Source organism: Monodelphis domestica, chromosome 4 (assembly GCF_027887165.1).
Source record: "Monodelphis domestica isolate mMonDom1 chromosome 4, mMonDom1.pri, whole genome shotgun sequence".
Lineage (NCBI taxonomy): Eukaryota > Metazoa > Chordata > Mammalia > Didelphimorphia > Didelphidae > Monodelphis > Monodelphis domestica.
In genome coordinates, this window is record NC_077230.1 from 265380850 (window position 1) to 265407533 (window position 26684).

The 26684-nt window shown below is 39.6% G+C and overlaps 1 protein-coding gene across 2 annotated transcripts; it reads right to left on the reverse strand.

Moving 5' to 3' along the window:
* Window positions 1–18771: 18771 nt before the first annotated feature.
* IZUMO1R (IZUMO1 receptor, JUNO) lies at window positions 18772–25917 on the reverse strand. Of its 2 annotated transcripts, none has more exons than XM_007495000.2 (5): window positions 25809–25917; window positions 23660–23795; window positions 21449–21637; window positions 19969–20104; window positions 18772–19473 (listed from the first exon to the last, which is right to left on the reverse strand). In XM_007495000.2, exons 2-5 carry the CDS (start codon window positions 23786–23788, stop codon window positions 19208–19210), a joined length of 720 nt encoding a protein of 239 aa, XP_007495062.2. In that variant the 5' UTR covers window positions 23789–23795; window positions 25809–25917; the 3' UTR covers window positions 18772–19207. The 2 variants fall into 2 exon arrangements, with proteins under 2 accessions (XP_007495062.2, XP_001368479.3); XM_001368442.4 differs by lacking the exon at window positions 25809–25917 and adding an exon at window positions 25050–25798.
* Between the last annotated feature and the right edge of the window lie 767 nt (window positions 25918–26684).

Genomic DNA, 26684 nt, shown 5'->3' on the forward strand with positions numbered 1-26684 from the left:
AGTGTTGAGGGTAGGTGGTGGGGCTCTCAGTGCATCCTCTCAAGTCTCTGAGCTCTTCTGCATATCCTACTTGGCAGCTATTTCCCTCCTTTCTTCATCATTGGAACAACAAGGGAAACAGAAGTTAGGCAGGAGATTCTTCTTCTCTACTTAGAGAATTACTGGTAAATATTAAACTGGCTCTCTAGGAAAAAAGGAAAGGAGGGCAAGGAGGACATACTTTTCAGTTTAATCTACATTGTTAATATCTTCTCTATCATTTTCTCAAGTGTAGCCCAGTATTGCCAAATTCAAATAGAAGTGGGGCTGCTAAAAGCTACACAAGGGAGGCAGCTAGGTGACTCAGTGGATGAGAACAAGACCTAGAGACAGGAGGTCCTGGGTTCAAATCTGGCCTCAGACACTTCCCAGCTGTGTGACCCTGAGAAAGTCACTTGACTCCCATTACCTAGCCCTTACCACTCTTTTGCCTTAGAGCCAATACACAGTATTGATTCTAAGATGGAAGGTAAGAGTTTAAAAAAAAATTAAAAACACCCCATTTCAAGCCTTGATTAGTGAGGTGTAAATGCTCACCCTGAAAGTTTAATAATCTCTCAATATTCTGTTCAAGTTGGCTCCAATGCCCTCTGCTTCTTCCCCTTCTCTGCCTCTAAAGGGAAAGCAGCTCCCTTATTCATGTCTTTCTGCAACGTTTCCTTCTCAAAATGAGCCCAGATTAATTCTTCCTAAGTACCGCTTTTCCATAGTTCATGTCCTTTGCTGTGTGCCAACAAGTCCCCATTTTAAAATGATTTCCCTGAGCCCTCGCCCTGTGCCCTTGGCCTAGAGTAGCTGTGTGGGGCCCACTTCTGGGACTGGCTCCAGCTGGTCGCTTGTCTCTAGATCCCAAGCCCTGGAAAGCCTGGGATTAGCCTCAGCCTACTGGCTCTGTGAATGGGGGTGCCAGGCGTTTGCCTAGGATTTGGTCGACTACTTTGATTGTCAAAATTAATGCTGCGGCAGTTCTCTAAATACTTGCTTGGCGGGATTTTAGTGTTCAGGAAAGTTACGTTGGCCATATGGCTCGGGCTGGGAGAGGCGTCTTTCTGAACTTGGAAAGTTGGATGGGACGCGCTTGGCTGTTTTCACAGCTCTTAGTCACATTGCTCTTGGGTTGTGGCTCCCCCAAACCAAAGGGGTGATGACACACCTCAAAGGCAGAGCAGTTCATGTTTTTTTTTTCTCATAAGGGCATTAACTATAAAAACTTCTGCTTCATATTAGACTTGGACGTGACATTGGAGGCCATCTAGTCAGACCTGACCAAGAATTCCCTCAACTACATAGCTAATAAGTAGTCATCAGTCTTTGCTTGAAGATTGCTTTTGTACAGCTGAATTTTCCTCATTCCTTGCTCCCAGTTCCTCTCTACTTCCTGACCCCTTTAGAATTCAATCTGAACAAAGACAATCCTCTTCTGGTTGAAAACTATAGTGAAAACGAGAGTATTTATTATTATTCTGCTATTTTCAGTGGCATCTAACTCTTTGTGAGTCCATTTGGAGTTTTCTTGGCAAAGATACTGGGGCGATTTGTCATTTCCTTCTCCAGTTCATTTTAAAGATGGGGAAATGAAGGCAAACAGGGTTAAATGACTTGATCAGGGTCACACAGCTAGTAAGTTTCTGAGGCCAAATTTAATCAAGAAGATGATCAAGAAGAATCAAGAAGATGAATCTTCCTGACTCTAGGACCAGTCTTCTATCCATTGTAACACCCAGCTGTAACACCCCATGATATGCATAGCATGCCTTAAAATTCTGAAGTCGGGTCCTTAACCCAGAAACAGACAGTGCGACTTAGCGCCAGTGGACCTCTGTACGCACCTCTGTACACAATCTATTTTCTCTTCCATTCAATTATTTGCTATGCCACCTCATAAGGTATACTTTTAAATATTTTTATCAAGTTTTTTTAGTTGAATTGAAGTATGAATAATATTTTCCAACCTAGAAAGGGAAATAGAGGGAGATCCTGCACCTGCCCCTATAATTCTCTTTTCTCCTCATAAATCTGCATCAACAAATATTTAGCTTATTAAGGGAAATGGCTACTTACTGACACTAGCTTAAAGGACCAAAGAATGGAGCTAGAAGGAACCTTCAAGACCAGTTGCTCTTTCTTGTGGCAGCACGGTGTAATGGCTAGTGAGCTGACTGACTTCTAAGTCAGAAACACAAAGGTTCAAGTCCTGCCTCTGACATATTTGTTCTGCCAAAGGTGGTGCAGTGGATAGAGTGCTGGGCCTGGCAACAGGAAGACTCATTCTTATGAGTCCAAATCTGTGAATGAGTTGCTATGTGGCTCTGCTCAAGTCACAAGCTACTTTGCCTCAGTTTCCACATCTGTAAAATGAGCTGGAGAAAAAAATGGTAAACCACTCCAGTATCTTTGCTAAGAAAACCCCAATGGGGTCACAAAGAGACAGACATGACTGAAAATAACTGAACATCAATGAATTTCAGGTAAATCACCTAGTAACCTAGGCAACTCTCAGACTCAAAGTTGCAGAAAAGTTGTTATCTGCAGTGGTAGAGAGATTTTCCTCCAAGAATTCCCCACTCCAATGAAATCATGGGCCCCATTGAAAACTGAAGCCAAATCTAATTATCTGGCAAAAGCTGGGTTCTACCTTCAGTTCAATTGGCATAAATGTATGTGTATAAGTAAAATATAATTTAGATGAACTTATATTTCTATAATTCAATATAGATGAATAGATCATTTCTACATTTGATTTCTCTTTATGAATATGCTGAATGTAGCTATTTCTCATACTCTATTGTTATATTATTATTCAATATTAGTAAGCTTTATTGACTTGCACATGTCCCCATTTGGCTTCTCAGAATCTGAAAGGAGCTCATCTTTCCTCATTCTTCTAGTCATCTTTATATAGACTGAACATGGCCCCCAAATAGAGTTATCATAGGAGTTTGCTTCTAGAGATGCAAGCAACCTGTTGCAGAATGACAATTTACTACTGCTCCATGTGAACCTCCGTATCTGATATTATCTTTGAGAATTTCTTCAAATCAAACTATAATAGGAGTTTTCAATAAAGAAGAGTTGGACCATTAAACTCTAACCTTTGGCTTGAATGTTGTAGAATTCCCTTATCTGGTATAGCTGGACCCAGGTCAGTATCTTGAACCCCAACTTTGGTTATATGGGTAACAAAGGCCAACTACTAGAGTATCCTTACTCTGTTATTTCCATGAAATATTCCAGGTCCTGCCAAATAGTTCCTTTTCCTTGAACCTTTGAAAGAAGAGCCTTTCAAATCTTCAAAGAAGGTTGCCTTGCTCGCTCTCCCTGCAGTTTTATCTTTACTTCTTACCTGAAAAAAAAGTTTCTTTTAAGGGTAAAGACACCTGTGCTTTTGGTCCCATTCGTTTGGGATCAAATGCACTGTCAATTATCCTTTGTCTCATGCCTTTTAAAGGTATCCCTTCCACCAACTCCATCCTGGTCTTCAAAAATATACTAGCCATCCCTAGTCTAAACTAAAAATCACCCCAGCTCTACTTACCTCCTCAAACTACCTTTCCATTAGTTGTCTTTCTCCTTCCTTTCCTCCCTCTTCTTCTTTTCAACCAATCTCAGGGATCAACAAAACATCAAATGTTGCTAATTACTTTGAGATAATGTGTCTATATTAATGAACTAATTAGAGTTAAATCCTAGTTATTTAGGGTTAAAAGTTAATCTGTCCCCTAGCTAAAACCCAATCAAAATGACACCTCATAGTCTTGCCCTCAAAGCACTCTTCTGACTCCATCTGGGTCATTGCTTCCAAGTGCTCCCAACTCCAATCTATGGCTTAATAAGTAACTAACATTTCTCTCCCTCTCTCAAGTAACATTTTCTCTCTCATGCTGCTCTCATGTATCTCTCCATCATCTAATTCCCATCTCCACTCTGCCTCTGTATCCTCTGTGCCATTTATCTAGGTATTTTCTATACTGTTTGCCCCTAACCCTTCTTTGCCTTATTAAAGTATGATTGAAACATTTCTCCCAACTGCCATTGTGGTCTTTCCCAGTGAGCATCCAAAGAACTGTGAGGACCTGCCCCTACCCAATGCAGAGGAACCCTTTAGGCTCCCTTCTTCAATTAATAATTCCATAATGTAATTAGGAATTCAACTTTTATATTTCCTTCTGTACCTGGCTCCACTCTAACTTTTTGAGCATATCTCTCAATATTCCCATTTAATTATCCTTAGCTGCAACCACACTGAACCACTCACTGTTCTCTAACAGGCTGTGTTCCCCATCCCACTCCCATTTCTTTTCTTTTGTTCACTAGGTTCCTTTGACCTGAAATGTCCCCTCGCTCATTTTCACATATTAGAACGCTGTTCCTTCCTTTTCAAATTAAATTCTATTTTAAATTAACAAGCTTCTGTCACTTCTTCCCATGCCCCCGCTGAAGCAAAATGTAAAACAAAATCCATATAACATATATGTGATTGGCAAAATTTTATTCTCTTTTTTTCTTGTATGCCCCCCACTGAACAGAAAAAGAAAGAAAACCTTTGTAATAAATGCACAGAGTTAAGCAATACAAATTCCCACATTGACCATGCACAAAAATATGCCTCATTCTACATCCATTAAGGGGTGGGTAGTATCCTACCCTTTCAAGGGCCACCTTAGATGTTATTTCTTCCATCTTTTTCAACTTGAGTCATCTTCTGCTCCAGGAAAACTTTCAAACCACCAACCAAAATTCAATTCAGTTCAACAACATGTTGCTAGAAATCCCATTTCCACTTCGCAGGAGTTGAGGAAGAATCAGTTGGGATATTTGATCTCCCTGCAGTGAATTCATAAATGTTATTAGGAGAAATTATAAACTCCTCTGTTTGACATTTGTAGCCCTCCATAATCTGGTTTTCACCTACCTTTTAAGACTTATCTTATATCATACTTTTTCATGTTTTCTACATTGCAGTTAAGCTACTTGCTGGTCTATCTATATCACAACTAATTACCCATTTCCATGCCTTTCTATAGGCTCTTTTCTCTGCCTAGAATTCTCTCCTTCTTCATCTCCATCTCATGGAAGCCTTATCTCTCTTTAAGTCCCAGTTCAATGGTAGTCTCTTACGAAACACTTCTAGATGCAAATGTCAATAATATGGAAATAGGTCTTGATCAATGACACATGTAAAACCCAGTGGAATTGTGTGTCAGCTATGGGAGGGGGAAAGGGATGGGAGAGAAAGAATATGATTCTTGTAACCATGGAAAAATATTCTTAATTAATTAATTAAATAAAAATTTCCAAAATCTAAACAAAATAAAACAAAACACTTCTAGATTCACCCAGGTTAGTGTACATAGCATCCACCCCAAAATTTTGCATTTATCTCATATACCTATATATGTCTTGTTTCCTCCGTCTCTAACCTCATTCAAGATCCTTGAAGAGAAGCAATTTAACCTTTTGTTTTTGTATTTCCACTGTCTAGTAGAGAACCTCAAACATTGCCAGCATTTAATAAAGACTTGTTGAGTCAAATTGAAGCAAAAAGAATGGCTTCAAATCTATCAAGGAAAAAGAAAGAACAGAGCATACTCTATGCCATCCTACAATTTCCTTTCATTCTTATCTTGGGCCTTACTTGTTCTACCTAAGACTCTGTGGTGTTAGTGATTTAAACCTTAGCCATAGTCCTTAGTCATGGAGACCCAGAAAGGGGATAGGCTAAAGGGCCCAAGACCAGCTTTTTGGTGAATCCTATACAGGATTCATCTCTTTGGACTTGATCGACTGTCACCCTACAGGATTGTTGTTATCGACCAGGATGTGGTCCCCATGGTATCTGTCTATGAACAGCCTTGATGAATGTATTTAGTAAAAAAAGTTTTTTTTAATCTGTCTCAAGGATATCATTTCTTCAGATTCTAAACTTATATCAGAAATCAGAGGCCTTTGTCCCAACTTCCCCACATTTCTTCTGAATGAATAGTGATTTAGTGTGGCAAGGGCAATTTTTACTCTCTACCATTGCTATTACCTTATATTTCCATGTATGGTGTGTTCAGAGGACTAGTACCTCTGATGTGAGGACTGGTTGGGTCCTTTTCAAGTGCTCATCTGCCTTTGATGTCTTTCACCCAACTCTCACCTGGTGGCTCCGTAGCAGGTACAGTGGCTACACCCTGGTGATACCATCTTGGCAGACAGTGTAAACCAGGTTGAGGGTCATCAGGAACAACTATTTATTCCAAAGGGCAGGAAGATAGCTGAAGTACGTGTTGTGGAGCACTTAAAACTTGGTCCCACATCAAAGATGCCAAGAACATCCGCTGCATCCTGGGCCATCACCAGTCAGCCTGACTTTTGTCTTGCCAATGGACTTGGATAACTCTGGAAAAGAGTAAAGCTGATGACTTTTTGTGCAGCTTTGCCTCACTTAAATCCAATTCAACAGTAAGTCAAGGCATCACTCTGTGATGTCATTGGTTCTCTTCAAAACAAAAGACAAACAGCATATTTCCATAGACAGATCTTGACCTTCCAAATACTCTGTAGTTTTCTTGTCCACATTGGATTGTTTGCAAGTTGTCTCCCCCATTAACATATGATCTCCCTTTTGGGCTAGATTTTTTACTTTTTTGCCTCACTAGAACATGACACTTAAGTACTAAACACTTAACAAATGTCAACTGATTGGTCCAAAACCCTTAACTTTACAGAAGAAATAAGGCGACTTGGTCAAGGCTACCCAGGAGAAAGTAGAGCTGAGGTTTAATCTGAAGTCCTCTGAGCTGCAATAACAGGCTCTGAAACCAACTCCCTCTGCACATCTCTGGGGTGTTCAGTTTCTTCTTTTGTAAAGTGAGGGGGTTAGACTAGATATTCTCTATGGTTACTTCTATTTTCAGCTCATAGACCTATGATATCATGCTGGGAAGTAGATATAGTACTGCCATGAACCACCTAAACATGAATTCAAAAGATTGTTGGAAAAAGTTCCTCCTTCGTTCCTTTATGAAGTTTAAAGCTATACCTTTCACTTATGACATTACAGGATTTGGCAAGGTATCTTCTTTCGTTTCTACAGAAGAAAACATGATTGCTAGCAATATAATTATTATGAAATAATTGCAAAGAAAGTAAAATATAGAGAGAATGTGGAGGTTAGTTTGTTTATTTTTTTTTGGATGGGATTGACCTGTATTTATGATTTTGAAGTATTTTCTACCACTCTTCTCTTGTAATATGGACAATTAGGAATTGGCTACATAGCTCTTGAAAATATTATTTATGGAATTGTACTAAACAATCTTGTGAATGTACATAAAATTAGTTCTTTTAAAAAAATCTAGTCTGAGTAGAAGATGTTAAAAGAATACAATTAGAACATTTGTAAACAAATCACAAAACCATTTAAACTGTGTTCAAATAACTTCAAGGGAAATAATTGAAGGTATTCACAGTTAGTAAAGAAAGTAATGAATTTCTAAGCTCTTATAATGAGGATGTTTTTATAGAAGTAGGGTGAAACAATTATACTTTAATCTGTTACCCAGTTTTGATTCTATTTTTTACCTGAATATGGAATATTAGACCTATTATTTCCATTATTTTATATTATTCCTATTATAATATTTTAATTCATCTTAAATGACATTGTTAGGGCCCCTTCATAGGAGTCTTCAAATGGAAACTGAACCTGAAAGGGTTGTTGAAGGGATTCCTGGGAAGATGCCAATAAGGATCCCTTCCATCCCAATTGTTCTTTGAAATATTTTGTGCTTTTGTCATGGTACTTATTTCGATTGCCTGTGATTTTTTTTTAATTATATTTATTGTTGGAAACTGCACTGCATCAAAGTGGCTTACACTCACTTATGGATGGGCTTTGGAAGTTACTGCAGTTAAAACATTTATTATGTCCCAGCAAGGATATTGTTGAGAATCTACTTTCTACTGAGATAGTCTGAGGACCAGCAGAGTAGAAAGCCATTACTATTTTTGTACCTGAAGTTTTCTCGCTGAAGCTTGTGTGCCCTTGTTATAGCCTTTCAGAAGGGCCAGCATACTTACTTATCACATACTAAATTATTTATTTAATTTAAGTTTCAAGAGCTTACAGTCTGTATCAGATTTAGAATTAGAACAGCTGGTTTGGAGCCTGACTCTTTGACTGTATGATGCTGAATTGTTTTAGTTGCATCTGATTCTTTGTCACACAATTTTGGGGTTTTCTTGACTCAGATACTGGAGTGGTTTACCATTTCCTTCTCTAGCTCATTTTACAGATGAGGAACTGAATAGGGTGAAGTGACTTGCCCAGGGTCACACAGCTAACAAGTGTCTGAGGCAGGTTTTGAACTCATGAAGGCAGTCTTTCTGATTCCAAGCCCATTGCTCTATCCCTTGTACTATCTAGTTGGCTTGTCTACCTGTATAGCCTTGCTTAAATTTCTTTTTAAGTGAGGAGTGAAATGATTTTAAATAATTCTGACCCCTCGTAACTCCATCATGGTTTTTAAATCATAGAACTTTTTGTTAGGTTAAAAAACACACACACACATAATGTCATAATGACATATTTATATTATTTTTAATATCTGATACATATTTGTAAAAACTCCCTAAACTTACATCCTGTTTGAATAGATATTTACTATAATTAACTGGTGATACTATATATCATCTATAACTTGCTTAATAAAGCATAATAAAATATTTCTGTCTTTTAAAAGCAGATACTTCAGGACAGGTAGGTGACTCAGTGGATGGAGAGACAGGCCTAGAGACGGGAGGTCCTGGATTCAAATCTGACCTTAGACATTTCTCAGCTGTCTAACTTAAACCCAATTGCTGAGCCCTTATTACTCTTCTGCCTTGGAAATATTTAGTAACAATTCTAAGACCGATAAGCGTTTAAGAAAAAAAAAAAGATGCTTCCTGAATTTATTTTTCTGTATTCCCATGGGTTCTTGGATCTTGTTAGTATAGACAGTCAAAGATAGAGCAAGCATATCTTTTTGTTGCTTTTTTTTTTCAACTCTTAGGAACTTTTATTTTCTTTTTTTTTTTGTTAGTTTAATTTTTTTTAAATTTTTTTTATTTTAATATATTTTATTTGATCATTTCCAAGCATTATTCGTTAAAGACATAGATCATTTTCTTTTCCTCCCCCCCACCCCCCATAGCCGACGCGTAAGTCCACTGGGCATTAGATGTTTTCTTGATTTGAACCCATTGCTTTGTTGATAGTATTTGCATTAGAGTGTTCATTTAAAGTCTATCCTCTGTCATGTCCCCTCAACCTCTGTATTCAGGCAGTTGCTTTTCCTCAGTGTTTCCACTCCCATAGTTTATCCTTTGCTTATGAATGGTGTTTTTTTTCTCCTGGATCCCTGAAAGTTGTTCAGGGACATTACACCGCCCTTAATGGAGAAGTCCATTACGTTCGATTATACCACAGTGTATTAGTCTCTGTGTACAATGTTCTCCTGGTTCTGCTCCTCTCGCTCTGCATCACTTCCTGGAGGTTGTTCCAGTCTCCATGGAACTTCTCCACTTTATTATTCCTTTGAGCACAATAGTATTCCATCACCAACATATACCACAGTTTGTTCAGCCATTCCCCAATTGATGGGCATCCCCTCATTTTCCAGTTTTGGGCCACCACAAAGAGCGCAGCTATGAATATTTTTGTACAAGTCTTTGTGTCCATTATCTCTTTGGGGTACAGACCCAGCAGTGCTATGGCTGGGTCAAAGGGTAGATATTCTTTTGTCGCCCTTTGGGCATAGTTCCAAATTGCCCTCCAGAATGGTTGGATCAGTTCACAACTCCACCAGCAATGAATTAATGTCCCTACTTTGCCACATCCCCTCCAGCATTCATTACTTTCCTTTGCTGTTATGTTAGCCAACCTGCTAGGTGTGAGGTGATACCTCAGAGTTGTTTTGATTTGCATCTCTCTGATTATAAGAGATGTAGAACACTTCTTCATGTGCTTGTTAATAGTTTTGATTTCTTTATCTGAGAACTGCCTATCCATTTCCCTTGCCCATTTATCAATTGGAGAATGGCTTGATTTTTTGTACAATTGATTTAGCTCATTATAAATATGAGTAATTAAACCTTTGTCAGAGGTTTCTATGAAGATTTTTTCCCAATTTGTTGTTTCCCTTCTGATTTTAGTTATATTGGTTTTGTTTGTACAAAAGCTTTTTAGTTTGATGTAGTCAAAATTATTTATTTTACATTTTGTGATTCTTTCTATATCTTGCTTGGTTTTAAAGCCTTTCCCCTCCCAAAGGTCTGACATGTATACTATTCTGTGTTTACCCAATTTACTTATGGTTTCCTTCTTTATGTTTAAGTCACTCACCCATTTTGAATTTATCTTGGTGTAGGGTGTGAGGTGTTGATCTATTCCTAGTCTCTCCCACACTGTCTTCCAATTTTCCCAGCAGTTTTTATCGAATAGTGGATTTTTGTCCCAAAAGCTGGGATCTTTGGGTTTATCGTATACTGTCTTGCTGAGGTCGTTTTCCCCCAGTCTATTCCACTGATCTTCCTTTCTGTTTCTTAGCCAGTACCAAATTGTTTTGATGACTGCTGCTTTGTAATATAGTTTGAGGTCTGGGACTGCAAGGCCCCCATCATATGTGTTTTTTTTCATTATTTCCCTGGATATCCTTGATCTTTTGTTCTTCCAAATGAACTTTGTTATGGCTTTTTCTAAATCAGTGAAGAAGTATTTTGGTAGTTCAATGGGTATGGCACTAAATAGATAAATAAGTTTGGGTAGGATGGTCATTTTTATTATATTGGCTCGTCCTATCCATGAGCAGTTAATGTTTTTCCAATTGTTCAAGTCTAGTTTTAGTTGTGTGGCGAGTGTTTTGTAGTTGTGTTCATATAGTTCCTGTGTTTGTCTTGGGAGATAGATTCCTAGGTATTTTATTTTGTCTAAGGTGATTTTGAATGGGATTTCTCTTTCTAGTTCTTGCTGCTGAGCTGTGTTGGAGATATATAGAAAAGCTGATGATTTATGTGGGTTTATTTTGTATCCTGCAACTTTGCTAAAGTTGTTGATTATTTCAATTAGCTTTTTGGTTGAATCTCTAGGATTCTTTAAGTAGACCATCATGTCATCCGCAAAGAGTGATAACTTGGTCTCCTCCTTGCCTATTCTGATGCCTTCAATTTCTTTATCTTCTCTAATTGCTACTGCTAGTGTTTCTAGTACAATGTCAAATAGTAGAGGTGATAATGGGCATCCTTGTTTCACTCCTGATCTTATTGGGAATGCATCTAGTTTATCCCCATTGCAGATGATATTAGCTGTTGGTTTTAGATATATACTGTTTATTATTTTTAGGAATGACCCTTCTATTCCTATGCTTTCTAGTGTTTTTAATAGGAATGGGTGTTGTATTTTATCAAAGGCTTTTTCTGCATCTATTGAGATAATCATGTGGTTCTTGCTAGTTTGCTTGTTGATGTGGTCAATTATGTGGATGGTTTTCCTAATGTTGAACCAGCCCTGCATCCCTGGTATGAATCCTACTTGATCATGGTGAATGATCCTTCTGATCACTTGCTGGAGTCTTTTTGCTAGTATCCTATTTAAAATTTTTGCATCTATATTCATTAGGGAGATTGGTCTATAGTTTTCTTTCTCTGTTTTTGACCTGCCTGGTTTTGGAATCAGTACCATGTTTGTGTCGTAAAAGGAGTTTGGTAGAACTCCCTCTTTGCTTATTATGTCAAATAGTTTGTATAGTATTGGGGTTAACTGTTCTCTGAATGTTTGATAGAATTCACAGGTGAATCCATCAGGCCCTGGGGATTTTTTCTTAGGAAGTTCTTTGATGGCTTGATGGATTTCAATTTCTGATATGGGATTATTTAAGAATTCTATTTCCTCTTCTGTTAGTCTAGGCAGTTTGTATTTTTGTATATATTCATCCATTTCTCCTAAATTGGTGTATTTATTGCCATATAATTGGGCAAAGTAATTTCTAATGATTGCCTTAATTTCCTCCTCATTGGAGGTGCTGTCCCCCTTTTCATCTTTAATGCTGTGAATTTGCTTTTCTTCCTTCCTTTTTTTAATTAGATTGACCAGTACTTTGTCTATTTTGTTTGTTTTTTCAAAGTACCAGCTTCTTGTCTTATTTATTAAATCAATAGTTCTATCACTTTCGATTTTATTAATTTCTCCCTTAATTTTTAGGATTTCTAATTTGGTTTTCTGCTGGGGGTTTTTAATTTGATCGCTTTCGAGTTTTTTCAATTGCATTTCCAATTGATTGATCTCTGCTCTCCCTTGTTTGTTAATATGAGCTTTCAGGGATATGAATTTGCCTCTGATTACCGCTTTGGCTGCATCCCAAAAGGTTTGAAAGGATGTTTCGCCATTGTCATTTTCCTTGATGAAATTATTAATTGTTTCTATGATTTCTTCTTTAGCTAAACGGTTTTGGAGTATCATATTGTTTAATTTCCAATTGGTTTTAGATTTGGTTTTCCATGTACCATTACTAATCATTATTTTTATTGCCTTGTGATCTGAGAAGGCTGCATTCATTATTTCTGCTTTTTTGCATTTGTGTGCTATGTTTCTGTGACCTAATGTATGGTCAATTTTTGTGAATGTGCCATGTGGTGCTGAGAAGAAGGTGTATTCCTTTTTATCCCTATTTATTTTTCTCCATATGTCTATTAATTCTAATTTTTCTAAGATTTCATTCACTTCTTTTACCTCTTTCTTATTTATTTTTTGATTTGATTTATCTAAATTTGATAATGGTTGGTTTAAGTCTCCCACTAGTATGGTTTTATTGTCTATTTCTTCCTTCAATTCTCCTAGTTTCTCCATTAGAAATTTGGGTGCTATATTATTTGGTGCATACATGTTGATTAATGATATTTCCTCATTGTCTAGAGTCCCTTTTAACAAAATATAATTACCTTCCCTATCCCTTTTGATCAGGTCTATTTTTGCATTGGCTTTATCAGATATCATGATTACCACTCCTGCCTTCTTTCTATCAGTTGAGGCCCAGAAGGTCTTACTCCATCCTTTAATTCTGACCTTGTGGGTGTCAACCCGCCTCATGTGTGTTTCTTGAAGACAACATATGGTAGGGTTTTGGATTCTAATCCATTCAGCTATTCGTCTACGTTTTATGGGTGAGTTCATCCCATTCACGTTCAAAGTTATGATTGTCATTTGTGGACTCCCTGGCATTTTGATTGCCTTCCCTAATTCTAACCTTTTCTTCTTCGGCTCTACCTTTTAGTCCAGTGATTTACTTTGAATCAGTCCCCCTTGTCCCCTCCCTTGATGTTTCCCTTTTTAGTCCCTCCCTTTTTGTTCCCTCCCCCTCCCCCCTCTCTTTCCCTCCCTTTTTGTTCTCCCTCTCCCCCTCCCCCCCTTGGTTTTCCCTTCTCCTTACCCTTGTTGGGTAAGATAGAATTCAAGATCCCAATGGGTCTGGATGTTTTTCCCTCTCAGAGTTGATTTCCCTGAGATTGAGGTTTAAGTAAACCCCCCCCCCTCTCTTCCTCTCCTTCTTATAGGAGTTTTATTCCCCTCCCCTTCCCCTGTGAATCTTTGTGTGAGAACCATTATTCTATTTGGTCTTTCTTTACCCCCTATTTATACATTACATTTTCCCCACATATTAGTATACATAGGTTGATATAAATGTAGTCCTTATAGAAGAGAGTTTGAGTAAAAGAAGATAACATTTTTCCCCTTTCCTTAATATTTACCTTTTCAGGTATTCCTTGCTCTTTGATTTTCGGTATCAAATTTTCCACAGAGCTCTGGTCTTTTCTTTGCAAAAAGTTGGAAGTCTTCTATTTTGTTGAATGCCCATACTTTCCCTTGGAAGTATATAGTCAGTTTTGCTGGGTAGCTGATTCTTGGTTGGAGACCCAGCTCTCTTGCCTTTCTGAAGATCATGTTCCATGCCTTACGATCATTCAGCATAGAACTTGCAAGGTCTTGGGTGACCCTGATTGGCATTCCTTTATATCTAAATTGTCTTTTTCTGGCTTCCTGTAGGATTTTTTCTTTTGTTTGATAGCTTTGGAATTTGGCAATTACATTCCTGGGAGTTGTCTTTTGGGGGTTTAGTGTAGAAGGTGTCCTGTGAGCTCTGTCAGTGGATGTATTGCCCCCTTGTTCTAGAATCTCTGGGCAATTTTCTTTGATTATATCTTGTATCACCATGTCCAGTTTGGTGTTTATTTCTGGCTTTTCTGGGAGTCCAATTATTCTTAAATTTTCTCTTCTCCCCCTGTTTTCCAGATCTATCACTTTGTCGGTGAGATATTTTATGTTCTCTTTTAATTTCTTGGTGTTTTGGCTTTGCTTTATTAGTTCTTGCTTTAAAGCCTGGTTTTCTTTTACAGTTTGGTCAAACTGGTTTTGTAGATGCATGAATTTCTTTTGCATCATTTCCCACTTTTCCTCCCAGAGGGCTTCCATCTTTTTGGTCCTTTCTGATTCAAATTCTTCATGGGTTTGTGGAGAGTTTCTATTTCCTTTGGAAGATTTTGGAGAATTTTCTTGTATATCTTCTTCTATCTGCTCTGTATTTTGTATTTTGGCTCCATAGAATGTGTCCAGAGTCGCCCCTTTCTTCTTATTTTTCTTGGTATTTTGGGGCTTCTGTGCTTCTGTGGAGTTTGTCATCTCTGAACGTGGAGGATTGGCTTTTCTTGTCTTTGTCTGGTGATCAGTGGCTTTAGTCCTGGGCAGATGTTGGTTCTATGAGCGTTCCCTGGGTTAAACTGAATATGCCTCACTGGAACTGGAATGGAAGGGTCGGACCACGAGGCCACACTCTCCCCCTGGCTCGATTTCCGGAAGTTGCCTTCAGAATCCCTGGCCGTGAGGCTGTTTCGTCGGCCTGCGGGGGGATGGGCTGCCGCTTCCCCAAGCTCCGAGAGCACAGACTTTCACTGAGACTTGGATAGCAGGATCCAGCCGGTGAGGCTGTCTTGCCCGCCCTGAGGGTTGCTGTTGTTTTGACCAGCTCTCTGCAGCGGAGGCCCCAGGCAGTAACTTTCACCCGGACCGACCAGCTCTTTGCAGCGGAGGCCCCAGGCAGTAACTTTCACCCGGACCTACCGGCTCTCTGCAGCGGAAGCCCCAGGCAGTAACTTTCACCCGGACTGGGACTTGGGTAGAAGACCCTGAGGGTTGTTGTTCCTCAGACCCTGCTCTCTGAGCCCGGCGCGGCTGCCGCTTCCGGGAGCCTTGGACTCTGCGCTCCTACCCCTGAGGTCCGAGGGATCTCGGGTTCTGGCTTTTAAGGGGAGCCGTACCTTTTGAACCGGGACCAGGTCCAGGAGGAGGGTTCCCAGGGTCTGTGCTGTTGATCGTTTTGAATTTCGGCGCCTTAGGAGCTTCTAGTTTGAGATTGGTCGGGAAGGGTTTTCCGGAGATCTGAACTTCAGCTTTCTCTAAGCCGCCATCTTAACCGGAAGTCTCTGTTGCTTTTTTTGTATGAAAGCCCTGTTTTAAAAATTGAATTTGTATCCAGATATATATCTGTCTCTGTGTATCTCCCTTATATAAAAAGTAAAAAACAACTTGTTGATTAGAGTGTCTCAGAGGTTTTGTTTTTCCAGGTGTCATAACAGGAGATTCCACTGAATGAGCTCAAGCTTTCTTTTAGCTCTAAACAAGGACAAAGCCTGGAGGGTGGACCAGACCTCAGTCCCAGAGCCTTAAGGGTCCCTCCACCTCTCACAGCACCTCAAAGACTCCTGCTGCATCTATATTTATTAATGAAATTGGCTTATAATTTTCTCTGTTTTTGTTCTTTCTGATTTAGACAACAGCACCATATTTGTTTCATAAAAAGGAATTTGGTGTGATTCTTTTTTTGCCAGTTATGCTAAATAATTTAATATTGGAATTAGATGATTTAAAAATATTTGGTAAAATTCACTAGTAAATCCATCTGATCCTGATGCTTTTTTCTTGGGAAGTTTTTATAAATTTTCAATTTCTTTTTCTAAAGTAGGTTTATTTAAATATTCTATCTTTTCCTCTGTTAGTCTAAGCAATTTTAAGCCCATTTGTTGGCATATAAATGGGCAAAATAACTCCCAATAATAGTTTTAATTTAATATCCATTAGTGGTAAATTTACTTTTTTTCACACCATTTTTAATTGAAAAATTTTATTCAATTAATTTATTTAGAATATTTTTCCATGGTTACATGATTCATGTTCTCTCTCCCCTCCTCTCTCCACTCCCCCTGTCGCCAACACGCAATTCTACTGGGTTTTACATATATCATTGATCAAGACCTATTTCCCAATTATTGATAATTGCACCAGAGTGATTGTTTAGGGTCTATATCCCCAGTCATATCCCCATCAACCCATATGATCAAACAGTTGTTTTTCTTCTGTGTTTTTACTTCGTTTTTTTTTTCTGGATGTGAATAGCGTTCTCCCTCTGAATAGTTCTGAATCATTGCATTGCTGCTAATAGAGAAGTCCGTTACATTTGATTATACCAGAGTTTATCACTCTCTGTGTAAATGTTCTCCTGGTTCTGCTCTTTTCACTCTGCATAGATTCCTAGAGGTCATTCCAGTTCACATTTCCCCACCATTTTGGTTTTCTCTCTTTTTAAAAATCATATTAACCAATAGTTTTTCTTTTTTTCCCACAAAACCAATTCTTACTTTTGATTTCATAAAAAAAAGAAAATATTAATTCAATGGTTTTCTTATATTCAATTTTATCAATCTCACCTTTAATTTTTAGAATTTCCAATTTTAGTATTTAATTGGGGATTTTTGTTTTTTTTCCCCTAAGTTTTAAAATTATATACCTAATTCATTGATGTGTTCTTCCTCTGTTTTAGTGATATAAGCATTTAGACCTGCCATTCTTGGTCCTGATGGAGCCTGTGAGAGCTTTGGGGTCTACTTCCAGCCATGCAGTGACCTAATGATGAAAAGTCTTCATTTTATTATAAACATGACAAAATCTTTGGTGATCCTTTGTCCTCCCCTTCTCTGAAGAAGCCAGGCAAGGCTGACATGCTGGGCTAATTTAAAAATTAATTCTTGCATGGTCCTCTTTGCTGTGACATTCCTATGTGGCAAGGAGTGCTCTTTTCTTTGACTAGGAGCTTGAGGGTGTGGCCATTCCCTATATAAAACATGGATTCAATCAAGGGAGTTTGTAGCCTGGTCCCCTGGCTACCTTTTCTGCTTCCTTCCTTGAGTAGGTAACTAAATATGGTTCTCAATGGTAGATATCTTCCTTATGCATAGTCAACCTCTTGAGTTTGCAAGGAGGAGCAGATGGTCCTGGTTCCAATGAGCAGAGTGGTAGGATATGGTGGCAGCTGAGCCTGAAAGTCAGAGAAAGTTAACAGATTCTGTTTTGAACACAACACCATTATGAGACAGGTCCCATTATTGTCCCCATTTTGTCTGTTTTTATATTTCCCCAATCCTTGTTGGACATTAGGTCTCCTATTGGCTTAGTAGTTTCTTTTTTAAGCTGTACACTAACCCTAAGCTTTATGATTTAGCTTTAATAATTTAAAATTTCACTAAGACTTTTGGGACATCCTGTATAGGTGTGCACACACACAAGGGTCTCCTCCATATCTGCTTCTTAGTTCTGAAGTCTTTAAGCATTCACTGTTAAGCTGTTTAAAACCACCAGACACACAACTCATTTGCTTTCTCAGCCAAATTGTTCCCCTCTTGACCCAATCAGGACATTAGAATTCTGAAAAAGAAAAAAAAAACAAAGGCCTCAGGCAAATTGATCCTTTTTTTTAAAGTTAATTTAAATACCTCATTTACATAGCCACGCATTGATTATATCCTAGACCTTTCGTTACTACATCCACTGAATACAGTGGGAGGGAAATCATGCTCCGGCCTTTTATATAAATATGGGAACTGAGACTTAGAGAGTTTGTAAAGACTTGCTTGCTTATGGCGACCCAGATAGGTCAGAGAGTGGACTTGAAGGCAGATCTTTAATTATCTATGTGCTGCTTCTGCACTTCAATAGTCCTTGAATTTAAAAGTCTTACAGACCTCTGTTAGTTGCTGTCTAACAATAGTTGGCATCCAAGAAAGATGCCAAATACTGGGGGGCCACTGGGGTCACCCACTCAAGGTGGCCCAGAGCAGTTAGAGCACCAGAGAGAGAGCTCTTGCCTCATTAAGCTTTGGCTAAATAGGTAAGAAGGCACATTATGCAGTCTGGAGAAACTCTTAGTCCTGGTAATAGGAAGGGCTGGAAGTCGAAAAAGCAAATAGAAAACCTATCTAGGAAAATCTTGACCCTTTTCCATTTTTCTTCTAATGAATAAAGCCCGAAAGATGCCAATTCAATCATTTGAAATGAGCATCATTTCTCTAGGAGCCAAAACAGACTCCTAGCAACAGATAGTGACACAGAGCATAGCAATCCATGGTCTCCACTTACATGTTTTCCTAAATAATGAGAGACATGGAAAGCCTGGATAATTGACACCCACAAACCTTGCTCATTATTGGCAATGGTTCCTACTTTGCGTCCATTAAACTTTCTAACAGAGTTGCAAATAAGTTGCCAATGGTATGAAATTCCCTCTTCTTGAATGTGAATGCAAATGGATAAATATTAGTATCTGAAGGATTAATTACCCCTTCCCCAAACTGTTTTGCCTGTGTGCAGTCAGACAAAAAATTCACTCAGAACAAATAAATTATCTTTTTATTGAGGGGGCCAGAATGAGGAAATTCAGGGCTGGCTGGCTTCAGAAATATGCTGTGGAACAACAACCACAACAAAAAGTAGTCAGAGCCCAGGTCTTGTGTTCCTTCCTCTGAGGGCTTTCAGGAGGGCAAGTGCCAAACCCAGCCACCTAATCTGTGCCTCTCTCCAGGGAGCACAATGATAGGTAGCCGGAAAGCCAGAAGGGGGTCAGAGAAAGTGGAATGCTGAAGGAGTTGCTTCTAAAACTGATCTCCCCATAGACATACGCACATAAAAAGGAGGCAGAACATCATTCTCTTTCCAGCTTCAGGAACCCCAGAAGGTAGAAAGTTCTGGATCCTCTTGTCCAGAAGCCATGAAGAGAGACCAGTTGGCTGCTGGGAAGAATTTGTGTCCAAGTGTTTAGTCCTCTTAGAGAGCAAATGGTAGGAGGGAGACTAAGAACATGATGTGTGGGAGCTGCAGGGAAATGGCACGACTTGCATAGAAGTGGGCCACTGCCACATTGGGGTTGCCTTGGGCAGGGTCAAACCACATCTGAATGCAGTGCCCCTTGCCCCGGTGCTCCTTGGTTGCCTTGTAAGAGTTTCTCCAGATCTTCTCACAGAGGTCAGCTGGAGATGGGAAGTAGTGAGGGAAAGGGCGACAGCTGGACAGGGAAGGGCAGTGGCTCTGACCTAGGGTTGGATGGAGAAGCACAGGAGTGGTCAAGAGCTAAATATTACCCTGTCATTATTTCTGTCCTCTTAAGTTCTTGCCTAGGTTTCAAATAAAAGAGAATGGCCGGGAGCAGTTAGGTGGCTCCATGGGCCACCATGAGAGAGATCCAGACCTAGAGATAGGAGGTCTTGGATTCAAATTTAACTCCAGAGACTTCCTAGCTGTGTGACCCTGGACAGGTCATTCAATCCCAATTTCCCAGTCTCTACTACCTTTCTATCTTGGAACTGACCCTTGATATAGATCCCAAGAAAGAATTTAATCCAAGACAGAAAAATAAGAGTTAAAAAAAAAAGAGAGAAGATTGGCCATTCTTCCTGCTAGAGCCAGTCATTCAGAGCATTACCAGGCCAGCTAGCTGGTAGGCCCTGCCTGTCTCAATGATGCTCAAGCCCTGTCCCAGGCAACATACTCTCTGCCCCGGCCCTCTCCTGCTCTGCCCAAGCAAATACCTGTACTCCAGTCCCAGCCACTGTACCAGTCTGACGTGCAGGTATAAGAATTTCGGCAGTCTTCCCACCACTCTGTACAGTCTTCCCAGCACAGCGGCACATTCAGGACACTTTCCTTCCCCAGCCTTGAACTCACCTGGGGTTGTCAGGGAGAGGTGATGGGAAGAAGGAAGGAACAGGATCAATTCTGTCTCAGCTTGCCATTGACCTAAGCCCTCTCTCCCAGTTTGATTTTCTGTGACAGTCAGACATGGCTGGTCTACCTACGAGAAGAGCTCTTCCTAGGCACTCTTCCCCCAGAGGAAGGAGGCTGTTGGTGTTCCTAAAACACTTATAGGGACACTAAAACAAGTCCTTCACATGCCTCACCTGCTTTCTCCCTTCACCGATTTCATCCCAAAACCACCATTTTGAAAAGGGGGGAGGGTATCCTTCTGCCTTTCCCTCCTCCTTATCCCAGACTTATCAGCTTCCATTTTATGTTGTCTTCCTCCATTAGAATGCAAGCTACTTATGAAGGGTCTGTCTTTTTGTTCTTATTTGTACCTCTAGCACTTAATAGTTGGGTCGATAGTTTAATATTATATATATTCTATATTATAGAAAATATATTAATAATAATATTATACAAGTATATAATAAACTAGATAATAAATTATATACACATACTATGTTGTGTAATAAATTATATCATAAATTATATATTTAATACATATTATACACATAATGTATATAAATATTAATAAATACATGTTGACTTGACAATAAGATAATCTCTTTAAAATGTTATCCTTGACTGTATGACTTGGGCCAAATCACCTCCCTTCTCTGGGTTTCAATTTCCTTGTCTATAAAATAAAAAAAGGATTAGATGATTAAGGACCTCTCTCTTTTTTAGAGATATTTTATTTTACTCATTACATATAATAACAATTTTCCACATGAGTTTTCTGAAGTTATAAGATTTGAATTGTCTCGGTCCCTTCTCTTCCCCTTACTGGAGATGATCAGCAATTTGATATAGGTTATACATGTATTATCATGCAAAACATTTTTCTACATTGTTCATGGCTGTAAGGGAATACTCATAACCATGCCCCCCAACAAAACCCAGATAAACTAAATGAAAAATAGTATGTTTTAATTTACATTCTGACTCCAGCAGTTCTTTTTCTGGAGGTGGATAGCACTCTTGGTCATCAGAACTGCCATTGGCCCCTTCTTTCCTCACATGCATCGTCATTTCCCAAACTGCTGTGGAGAATTACTTTTCTTCTTGGTTCTCTTCCATTATCTCCCTCAAGCTGGCTCCTGAGGACTTTTCCAGCCCCAATTCTGTGGTTTTATACTTTACTTTTCCTGCTCGACTGTAAACACCTTGAGGGCAGAGGCTATTATTCAGTTTAGAATCCTTAGAATCCACAGCTCTGCCCTTTGGGTGAAGTGCCCAAGAACTAGTAGCTGGCCAATTTCCACCTACCTTCTGGATCCATGGCCCCAGGTTTGGGGAACACTCATAAAGGCAGGCCACTTGGATAAAGTGCCTTCTACAGCTAGGAGTCATCACACCACAATGCCCAAAGTTGAAGTTGTACAGAAGAGACACATCCAAGTGAGTGTCCCAGCTTGTGTTGTGAGTACAGCAGGCATTATCCTTCCAGGGGCTACACTGCAGGGTAGAAGAGCCAGAAGGTTTTTAGTTTTTATTTTCTCAATCTCCACCCCCCTTTTTGGGGGTTCTCCACCCCCTTTTGGGGGGGGGAAGGTGTGGAGGGCAGGGAGGATATTTGAAAAGACAGGGCACGAGAAATTCTTGGTGGTTTGATGTACTCTGGTGCAAAGAAGCTACACAGTTCCCCTAACACCTCCATCTCCCTAACACAGAGCTGTTCTCATTTTCCATAGCACAGCCAAGGGATATATTGGTAGGGTGGGATAGGAGTAGAGGCAAATATGTGAAGTGGAAACAAAATCACTTTAAAGTAATGGCAGATCTGGGACTCCTTAAGAGTTCCTCTACTTTGAGTAACTATGTGTAGCCATGCTATTACTAGGGTCCTTGAGGAGGGGTGGTGAGGCCAGGCATCTGGTCAGTTCTACAGAGAGCACAAGAGAGACACATCAGTCCATCTACCCAGAATTCCAGCCTCAAAGTGGGCTGGGGGTGGAGCAAGGAAAGAAGAGATATAAAAGAGCCCTAGCCAGAGTCCAGATTTCACACAATGGCCCTGGTAGCCTACACAAAGTAGTAAAGAAAGGGGTTCCAAGATAGAATCCCATTGATGCTGCTTAGTCTCTCGACAAAGCCCCATCTGCTATTCCATCCATCCTACCCTTACACAGAAGTCAGTCACCCAAAGTTCCAGGTGTTGGAGATATCAGAGGAAAAGAGAAGAAACAAAACACCTGGTCTTAGAGGCAGAAGACAGTACCAACTCTGCCCCAAACCTACTAGTTGTGGGGGCTTGACAAATTACTTACTTGGCACCTCAATTTCCTCATCCCAAAATGGAGACAACAATATTTGCAGGATCTGACCTACTCTCCTTGCTCCAGGTTTCTCAGAATAATTTGTTCTGAATTTTTCCATTGCTTTCCATATCCACTATGTTGGATTATATGTGTGGATGTGTACATGCAATATACTTTCAGCAGATTGTGTGCTCTTTGAGGGCAAAGAATATCCGATTTCTCTTTTTCTCCAAAGTGTCTCATGTGTTGTCAGCATTTTAACAGGCATCCACTGAATCAAAGAAAGACCTTAAAGATCTATTTAATGCAAGTTATTGTCCAAGAAATAATGGAATCATGTTCTACCTGCACTTGAATGACATGATTCTGGATTCTTGATGTTACTCCTCTCTTCCCCATGTACCCAAGTTATTGGCAAGCAACAATATCACTAAGGGCACCTGGTTGATGTGGTGGGTAGAGAGCCAGGCCTAGCATCAGGAAGACTCATCTTCGTGAGTTCAAATTTGACCTCAGACACTTACTAGCTGTGTGTCTCTGGGCAAGAAACTTAGCCCTGTTTGCTTCAGTTTCCTCATCTGTAAAATGAGCTGGAGAAAGAAATGGCAAATCATTCCAGTATCTCTGCCCAGAATATTTCAAATCTGATCATGAAGAGTTAAACACAACTGAAAAACAGCAACAGAGCATCACTAGAATACTGGATTATGTTGATTTAGGATATCTGTGACATTTTGGGATTAGTCATCTATACCCAAATTGCATCTGCACTCCAGCAGGCTTGCTAGAGATGAATAAATGTTTACATGGGTTGGTACTACACCAGAAGACTTATTTTCCAAAAGTAGACCAAGCCCTAGCAGTGAGATCATAGAACCATAGATTTATAGTTAGAAGGGACCTTAGAGATGGAGTGCCTTCATTTTATGGGGGGTGTGTGTGGAGTCATAAAAAGGATTTGCCCAGGGTCACGTAACTAGTAAGTGTCTGAGACAGGATTTGAACTCAAGTCTTCTTGAATTCATGTTTAGTGCTTTATCCACTATGCCACTTATAAACTTCTTTTAACACCTTCGGCAAGATACTTCCCAATTTTGGGACTTCAGTTTCCTCATCTGTAAACTGAGGGGAGTTGATTAGATGACTTTCAAGAACCCTTTGAAAGTTTTAATGTATGATCTGATGAATCCTCCCCAGGTACATAATCCACATTCCATACCTGTTCATGGAGTTCATTTTCAGGACCTGGCTTCTTCTTATGGTGCTTGCCTTCCATGCAAGTGTTGAGTAGCTCCCTTTCAGCCTGGACCACAAATGTAGCCAGCAGCCCTAGCCACCACCATTCCATGGCTTTGCTGTTGAAAAGGCAGATAAGCTGCTTTGGGGGGGGGGGGAGTTAAACTCGTGAAAGGACCTCTTCCCCAATCTATTCCCTCAGTCCCACGCCAGGATTTAGCAAATTTCTTGGAGGGTGGGAAAGGGAGGACTTTGGTTCTTGTACAAGATCACAAAATATAGAATGATCCCATAGGTGCTCCATTTAATTGTTCTACTGGCCTGATGGGGAATAGTCAATCCAGGGCTACAACCATCTAAACAGGGGGCTCCTCCAGGCTTAAGGAAACTTTTTTTGCCCTCTATAGACAAGACAGTATTTTCAGAATCCAGACTTTTTTGGACTCACATTCCCAACTTCTGCCACCACCAACTTGAGCTAGGGAGCTTTATGGGATAATCAATTTGCTAGTTTAAGGTTTCCTTACTGGCTAGACCAGGACAGTTTGATAATAGGGAAATGCTAGTCATGAGGAAAATGGAGATTCAGTACATCCATCTTTCTGTACATCCACATTCCCATTAAATCAACAAAGAGCAAAACCACCTGAGAGAATAGTTACTTTACTGCATTTTCCTCCCTTTATCACACTAATTTCTATTTATGAAAAATGAAAAATTTTATTTTCACTGACACATGAAACAGTTTTTAACATTCAGTTTTTAAAATTTTGAGTTGCAAATTTTCTCCCTCCCTCCTATTTCCCCTCAATGAGAAGGCAAGCAATTTGATAGAGTTTATACATGTACAGTCATGCAAAACATACTTCCATATTGGTCATGTTGTAAAAGAAAACACAGACCAAAAAACCCCACCCACAAACCAAAAAAACTGCAAGAAAAATAAGTTTCAAAAATGCTTTGATCTGCATTCAAACCCCATCCATTCTTTCTCTGGACGTATCCTAAATTCTTAGATCTTTTCAAATTTCTCTTCAAGTTTTCTCTTTTATTGAACTCTCTCCTCTCAATAGCAAGAGAGTCCCTTTATGCTATCCACAACCCCTTACTTTAATATCCTTATAATTCATTTCTAGCTCTTGTGTCTCCACCAAATACTCCCTTTTGCCTATTTCCCTAGTTTGATCTCTCCTCACAGGAAGTTCTCCAGACTCCCAAGAAATGCTTGTATAAATATATCTGTGGGGGGATGGAAATCAGTCATACACACCAATTTTCCATCTCACTATCAAGGAGGGAGTCAGATCCAAAAAAGTACACAGATGTATACTTAGCATTTTCTAGGGATCTAGGAAAGCATCCTTGTCACTTACCTGAGCACAGGCATATAATTAAGATAGGAAGGCTGCGTAAATCCCAAAGGCCAATGCTATTATGAGGGGGATGCAAAGGCATTTATTTGTTCTGCATTAACAATATATCTGGTATCATCCATTACTATGTGGGGGGACAGGGAAATATATAAAGAAATAGAAGACTTTGGGTCTTTCAAGAAATAGTTTTCACCTTTCTTCAACTCTTCCTCCCCACTATAGGTGTGCCATCTCAGACATCAAAGACTCTCTATCATAAGACAATCAGAATGAATTCCATTATCCATCACAGCAACTTCTTCTTCACCTAGCCTTCTTTTCATCATTGACCTTTTGAAGCCAGTGTCCCCTTCCTTCAATGTAATCATCATGGATCCATTATGATGAAGTCTGCAGTCTTCTGAGACCAGAGTCTAAATAGATTCTAGTTGGATGTCCCAGATCCCTTCTACTGGTAGTACCTAAGGCTAAGAACCAACAGGATAGGGATCTGCTGGATGAAGGAAACTCCAACAACACAGGGTGACCCCTTCTCTGCAATTTATAATTTTAAAAATTTGCCTAAAGCATTGAGAGAGGTAAAGTGATCTGACCTATGCCTCAGAGACCTTATGTTAGAGGTGGGACTTAAATCCAGCAGTTCTTGGCTCTAAGTATCATGCTCTATGTACTATATCATAACTTTCTCTCCATACAGAAAAGGTAAAAATTCACAGAACCTCTCACACCAGCAATTCAAGAGCAAGGAAAGAAGCATACCTTCAAAGGAAAGAAGGAAAGTGTTCCTCCCTCAAAAAGAGTTGCCTGCACTGATTAAGAAGGCAGCCTCAGCTCCTTCCTCCTCTACCATCAAGAACAGCTGGAGCTTTTTGGTCAGTGGCCAATCTTTCAACCAATTTGGTTCCCCAGAGGATACAGGTGTGAGGAGGAGAAGCCAAGTGGAGTTCTAGGGGGAGGTGATCCAAATAACAACCATTTCAGAGAATAAGAGAAGGAGGAGGAAAGGAGAGGCTTATTTTTTTCATGTTAGTTATGCTAGGATTGGCACTAGGTAGACTATTTCTCTCTGGCACAAGTCAGTGGGAGAACACAAGGCAAGACCCTGGAGTGTAATAGAAATTGCTGAACAATTTCCTGTTTTCTGGCTTTGCTTACTTCTTTCCTCCACTGGGCATGACTGGGAAAAAGTTAGGGTTACTTCTTCCCCTAAGTATCTGTCCTTGGGCCAAGCCAATGATTTAAATAGCAATCCTGTTAGAGCCAACATAAGGAGCAGGGATTCCTGGCAAAGTAAAACATTATTCACTAAGGGCTCTATTTTGTATCTTTTGCTATCCATCTAGTTCTTATTTCCCAGTCTCTTTTTCCATAGCATCTTCCTTGTCCCATTCCCTACTTCTTGGTGTACTCAAGAGTTCTCTCTTCAATAATTTTCTTTTCTGTTTTTATCCATTTTTTTCTAATGATCTCATCAATCCCACTTAACCAACTGTTAGTCTTAAATAAATGCCTTTCTGATCTGTAATCCAGCCTGTCTCTCTCCTGAATTCTAGTCCCCAAAGTCATCCCTTCTTAGTAGCTATTTCCAACAAGATGTTCCATAGATTTCTTAAGTGCAGTATGCCAAAAGTAGAG